We start from the raw sequence: 6,102 nt of genomic DNA on the forward strand, positions 1-6,102 counted from the left end.
ACCTATGGGGCTGTGGGGGTTCAAGAGATGAGTTTGGAGAGGGAGATAGAGACCAAGTCACACCCCACCTTCGGACCAGGTTAATAAGGGTTCTAAGACTTCAGTGATGCTGTTGGAGGGCAGAGCCGTTAAGTGCTTTATGTGTACAAACTGTCTTTCGAGTGGGTTACTGTTAATAAGTCCTATTTTACAGAAATAGCACGAAGACCCAAAGGATGGAACCAGCTTGCTCCAGGTCCCGTGGCTGAGCCTTTGTGGTCAGCCTCTACTTTGTCTTCCAAAGTCTATAGAAATAAGTCCTTTAGAAAGGCAGATACTTACTTTTAACCCAGACAAAACATAACTAACTGCACCTAAGAGGTCATCACAGGTTCGTTGTCTCAAGCCTGTTGCAACTGGGCCGCTTTCTCTGTTTTAGGTTTGGACCTTCTGCGTACAGACGGTTTAGTAGTGGTGGTGCCTATCCCAACATCCCCCTCTCTTCTCCTTTACCTGGAGTACCCAAGCCTGTTTTTGCTACAGTTGATGGACAGGAAAAGTTTGAAACCAAAGTAACCACATTGGATAATGGGCTTCACGTGGCATCTCAGAATAAGTTTGGACAGTTTTGTACAGTAGGAAGTAAGTACTGTTGTGGTGCTGTGAGTGGTCCCGCATTTTTAACATGCACATGCTTTAGTTGACTGTTAGTTGTAGTTAGCATGCCAATTATGAATTGTACCCTGAGTGGAAGCAAAGTGTACAATTTCATGAATGTTGACCTACACGTATACCTGTGAAACCATCAGCACAATCACTCTCATATAGTGAAATCTGATTATTGTGTCATATTGAAATTTTAAAATGTTTCTCTTGATTAAATTTTATTTTGAATATCTGATTTAACCTGTCAATTTTCTTTTTCCTACTAGTTCTTATTAATTCAGGATCAAGATATGAAGCAAAATATCTTAGTGGAATTGCTCACTTTTTGGAAAAATTGGCATTTTCGGTCAGTGCCCAGTTTTGTAATTTTTTAGACTATGCTTTTGAAGGATGTTTGAGGTTTTTCTTCTCTATAATGGTTATTTTCATAAATTATTAAGTTGCTAAGTTAATGCTAATAAAAGACTTTTAAGTTGAAAGATAATTTTTGTACATAGTGTTAAAAGCAAAAGTAAATTTTAAAAAGACTTGCATTTTAGGGGTAGTCTGGATTGCTCATTTAGGTTTTCCTATTTATTTTTACCAGTCTACTGCTCGATTTGACAGCAAAGATGAAATTCTGCTTACACTGGAAAAGCACGGGGGTATTTGTGACTGCCAGACATCAAGGTACACCAGCTTTTACGTACAAAGTGACTTTGTGTCCGTGGGAACTGACGTCCTCGTCGTTGCTCAGATTCTGTCTGAGCCCCTCCCACTGGGAGGTGTGGAGATTCACAGGGAGAAGAGCCCTGTCCTGGATGGAGAGTTGAGTGGGCAGCGCTTACACAGAGAAGCACAGCCCTCAGGACCTCAGTTCACCCCCGTCAGTTCATCCAGGCTGTTGGCTGCATGCCAGGGATGTAGAGCAGGCCCTGTTCCCAGATAGAGCAGAGGGCCTTGCATACATGCTGGACCCAGTAGCCAAAGGCGGTAGGAGCCAGGAGGATGAGCAGCTGACTTGGTCTGGAGTTGGGAAAGGAATAATAGGAGACGCAGGATTGGGCTGGTTCCTGAAGGAACCTGAAGGACTTTGCTAGACACACAGGGCAGAAGGCATTCTAGACCAGGAGACAGCAGGGGCAAAAGGCACTGAGCCAGGGAGGTGCCGGCTGCTTGGTGAAGGGAGGGAACAGTTGCCTGGAGCACAGTGCAGTGGTCTTTGCATGCCAGGTGTGGAGCTTGTTCAGAAAGTGCTGGACAATGTGAGATGGGTGGATACAGATCACAGATTTTTAAAATGGTTGATGTTTTAAGTTTGAATGCTAAAAAAATTATACAAAAAAGACACGTCAAATGCTAAGAATTAAAGTAAGCTTGGAGGTAACATACTCACATTCTAAAACAAGACCTCTTAATACCCGCTGACTCCCAGATGCCCCTGCCAGGCTCCTGCCTGGTGTGTCTGGTCCTCCGACTCTTGACTCAAATCTGACTCATCCCAGATGAACTCCTTTCCTGGCCAGGTGGCTGGTGTCCTGACTCAGACCCAGCCCCTCTCGCCCTCAGCTCAGGCTTTTGTTTCTGCCATTCTCCCCACGTGAGCCAAAGTCACTGAGAATGGCTCCTCTTCAGGGTGAAGGTCCAGCCAAGTCCCCTCTTCAGAGGCACTGGTGGCCACGTCCTGCCTCCCAAGCTCCCTCTTCTTCACAGCTGTTGTGTCTGTTCTGCGCAGTCTCACTTGATCACATTTGATCTCAGATTACCCCGTGATTTCGTGTCTGTCCCATGGGCCAGCTCTGTGCACTTCTGACTGTTCTGTGCCTTGTGCCGGAAACAGATGTTACAGCGAGACAGAAGCTCCATACAAGCCAGCCGTTGCTGTCCCCCGAGCCAGCCAAGGCCGGCCGTGTTTCCACACTCACCAGTGGGTTCATTCAGTCAACAGGAGGCTGGGATGAAACACTTCACCTTTTGAGAGAGACTATAGTTACAAAAACCTCTCTCAGAAGTGGCTCCATTTTGACTCAAGCTGTGTGTAGCTGAGTCCTGCCTACTAAGCATTCACACTGTAACACAGGAGAAGAGAAAGGGGAAAAGTGTCTGCTGTTCCCCGACAAAGGGTGGGAGGTGCCCCTGGCACGCAAACCTCAAGCATCCCCTGAAATGTCTGCCAGTCCCCAACAAAGGGTAGGAGGTGCCCCTGGCACGCACAGCCTGAGCGTCCCCCTGGCTGCTCAGCAGAGTGTGAGCTCTGGGCCTGGCATTTGTCCCCCTGGCATGCAAAGCGTGAGCATCCCCTGACTGTTGAGCAGAGTGTAAGCTCAGGACCTGGCATTGTGGGCTTCTTTTTTCTTCCAGAGACACCACGATGTATGCTGTGTCTGCTGATAGCAAAGGCTTGGACACGGTGGTCGGCTTACTGGCTGATGTGGTTCTGCAGCCTCGGCTAACAGGTGTGGATCCCACCCGCTGGTGTTTGAGGTGGGCCTGGACATAGGGAAGGCCAGAAAGGTTTGTGGAAGCCCTGCAGCCGTGAAGAAGAGCACCTTGTAGTTGTGTAATTGGAGCTTCAGGCCAACACAAAGCGACAGCGAGATCTCGTAAGAAATAGTGCTACGGGCCGGACGCGGTGGCTGACGCCTGTAATCCCAGCAGTTTGGGAGGCCGAGGTGGGCAGATCACGAGGTCAGGAGGTCGAGACCATCCTGGCTAACACGGTGAAACCCCGTCTCTACTAAAAATATAAAAAATTAATCAGGCATGGTGGCGGGTGCCTGTATGTCCAGCTACTTGGGAGGCTAAGGCAGGAGAATGATGTGAATCTGGGAGGTGGAGCTTGCAGTGAGCCGAGATCGTGCCACTGTACTCCAGCCTGGGCGACAGAGTGAGACTCTATCTCAAAAAAAAAAAAAGAAGAAGAAAGAAATAGTGCTGGGTCCAGGCACGGTGGCTCACACCTGGAATCCCAGGACTTTGGGAGGCTCAGGCAGGCAGATCGCTTGAGCCCAGGAGTTCGGAGTTTGAGACCAGCCTGGGCAACATGGCGAAACCCTGTCTCTACAAAAAAAGATACAAGAATTAGCTAGTTGTGGTTGCTTACACTTGGAGTCCTAGCTACTCTGGAGGCTGAGGTGGGAAGATAGTTTGAGCCTGAGAGGTTGAGGCTGCCGTGACCCATGATTGTGCCACCGCACTCCAGCCTGGGCAACAGAGTGAGGCCCTGTCTCAAAAATAGAAAGGAAGAAAGAAATAGGGCCAGTAGCCAGGCGTGCTGGCTCACGTCTGTAATCCCAGCGTTTAGGGATGCAGGGATGGGAGGATCACTTGAGCCCAGGACTTCGAGACCAGCCTGAGCAACATAGCAAGACTCTGTTTTCCACAGAAAGGAAAAAAACAAAAACCTGCTGGTGATTGTGAAAGTCCTTGGTGTTTCAGAGGGTGTGTATTTGAGACATCCGTGCCCTGGGATGTTTTTAGTGAAATTGGTTCTTCCGTTTTGGAAGGGCGCCTCCGACTGTCTTTAAACAACTGGAATGGTGTGTGCCAGAAATGTCCATTTCACTGTTTCCATTGCCCTCCTCAGCCTTGCAGATGGCAGGACTTTGAGTGCCTGCCAGGGGGCCAGGAGAGGGGAATGTTGGCTTTTCCAGATACCCTAAGGGTGCCCTGTTTCACAGCAGCCTGGTCTTGGTGTTCAAAGGCTACAGTCCCACGTTAAGATCTTGTTGTCGCAGCTGCACCCTTGACATCTGTCTGTGCCTCTGTTTCTTTTTGGAGATAGAGTCTCGCTCTGTCGCCTAGGCTGGAGTGCAGTGGTGTGATCTTGGCTTATTGCAACCTCCACCTCCCGGGTTCAAGCGATTCTCCTGCCTCAGCCTCCCCAGTAGCTGGGACTACAGGCGTCCACCACCATGCCCAGCTAATTTTTGTATTTTAGTAGAGACGGGGTTTCGCAGTGTTGGCCAGGCTGGTCTTGAACTCCTGACCTCAGGTAATCCACCCACCTCGGCCTCCCAAAGTGCTGGGATTACAGGCACGAGGCACTGCGCCCAGCAGTGTGCCTCTGTTTATATGCACCTTCATGTCTGGTCTCGTGTCCTCACAGCAGCACTTGGGATGGAGATGGACAGGTCCGGTATCCTCAGTGCCTTTCACCAGCAAGGAAGCCAGGGCTTAGCAGGCTCAGATGGCTGCTTTGTGGCTGATGTGGGATGAGAGGCCTAGGCCCCCCAGCTCCTGCTTCCTGTGGCAGTCCCCCTCACTCACACAAGCACCCAGTCTGCCCCTAGATGAAGGCAGAGGTGACTGCCAACAGCCACCAACAAGCGGCGCTCAGGCCAGCACACAAGCTGTGGGTCACTGCTGTGTTCCTCATCTGTGCCATTGCAGACCGAGCCCGCCTTTGGGTTCTCTTGCAGATGAGGAAGTCGAGATGACGCGGATGGCGGTCCAGTTTGAGCTGGAGGACCTGAACCTGCGACCTGACCCAGAGCCACTTCTCACTGAGATGATTCATGAAGTAAAATGTCAAACTTGAGAATGCCCCTGCACCCCGCTCAGTGGCCCTCGTGACACCAGGGGTGGTGGGGAGGGGTTGGTTTGCCTCCTTGATGTCCTTGCAGGTTATGGCTGTGTATGTAACATTTTAGTTTGTGTTTTTTGAGATGAGATCTCTCCACATTGCATACATTGGTCTTGCACTCCTGGGCTCAGCTCAGGTGATCCTCCTACCTCTGCCTCCCAAGTAGCCGGGATTACAGACGTGAGTCACTGTGCCCAGCGTAGAACATTCTTGATTTCTGAGTCTGCTGTTTATACAATGTTCGTATTTTCCGGTTCTTATAGTAACTAGGTCTTTACTCCTTAACACAATTAATCTTAGGCTTTTTGTAAATTTTTATTCTGGAGAGGCAGATTACTCTTTTTATAAATACATACACAGCTGCTACTGCCAAACTGCAAGTGAAATATCAGCTTGCGTAGGATTTTCCTAGGGCTGGCTGCAGATGGGCGCTGGTGCTGCTTGTTGGAGGAAGCCTGGTCGTGCTGTCTTCAGTCACCTGTGTCTATGGCTCTTCCCCACTAGGCGGCTTACAGGGAGAACACAGTTGGCCTCCACCGTTTCTGCCCCACAGAAAACATAGCCAAGATCAATCGGGAGGTGCTGCATTCCTACCTGAGGAACTACTACACTCCCGACCGCATGGTGCTGGCCGGTGTGGGTGTGGAGCACGAACATCTGGTGGACTGTGCCCGGAAGTACCTCCTGGGAGTCCAGCCGGCCTGGGGGAGCGCAGAGGCCGTGGATGTTGACAGATCCGTGGCACAGTACACTGGGGGGATTGCCAAGGTGAAGTGGCGGGAACGTCTCATGGCCTCGGGTGGGGAGCACGTCCCCTGGCCTGTGGCGTGGCATGTTTTTGTATTGATTCTGAGGGTGATAGGTGTTGACTGCACTTGTCGCTTTGCCTTAAC

The 6,102-nt window shown here is 50.2% G+C and overlaps 1 protein-coding gene across 3 annotated transcripts in view; it reads left to right on the forward strand.

Annotated features, from left to right (window-relative positions):
• The window catches only part of PMPCA (peptidase (mitochondrial processing) alpha), a 17,436-nt gene that overhangs the window by 2,070 nt on the left and 9,264 nt on the right, over nucleotides 1–6,102 (forward strand). The window contains exons 2-7 of one of the 3 annotated variants that reach the window (XM_011985077.1): nucleotides 419–621; nucleotides 912–991; nucleotides 1,232–1,314; nucleotides 2,986–3,080; nucleotides 5,046–5,146; nucleotides 5,714–5,977. In XM_011985077.1, coding sequence (XP_011840467.1) covers nucleotides 419–621; nucleotides 912–991; nucleotides 1,232–1,314; nucleotides 2,986–3,080; nucleotides 5,046–5,146; nucleotides 5,714–5,977 — 826 coding nt within the window. The remainder of the gene's footprint in view (nucleotides 1–418; nucleotides 622–911; nucleotides 992–1,231; nucleotides 1,315–2,985; nucleotides 3,081–5,045; nucleotides 5,147–5,713; nucleotides 5,978–6,102) is intronic. The other 2 variants (XM_011985078.1, XM_011985076.1) reach the window with 2 other exon arrangements.

Source organism: Mandrillus leucophaeus, unplaced genomic scaffold (assembly GCF_000951045.1).
Source record: "Mandrillus leucophaeus isolate KB7577 unplaced genomic scaffold, Mleu.le_1.0 Scaffold28, whole genome shotgun sequence".
NCBI classification, from domain to species: domain Eukaryota; kingdom Metazoa; phylum Chordata; class Mammalia; order Primates; family Cercopithecidae; genus Mandrillus; species Mandrillus leucophaeus.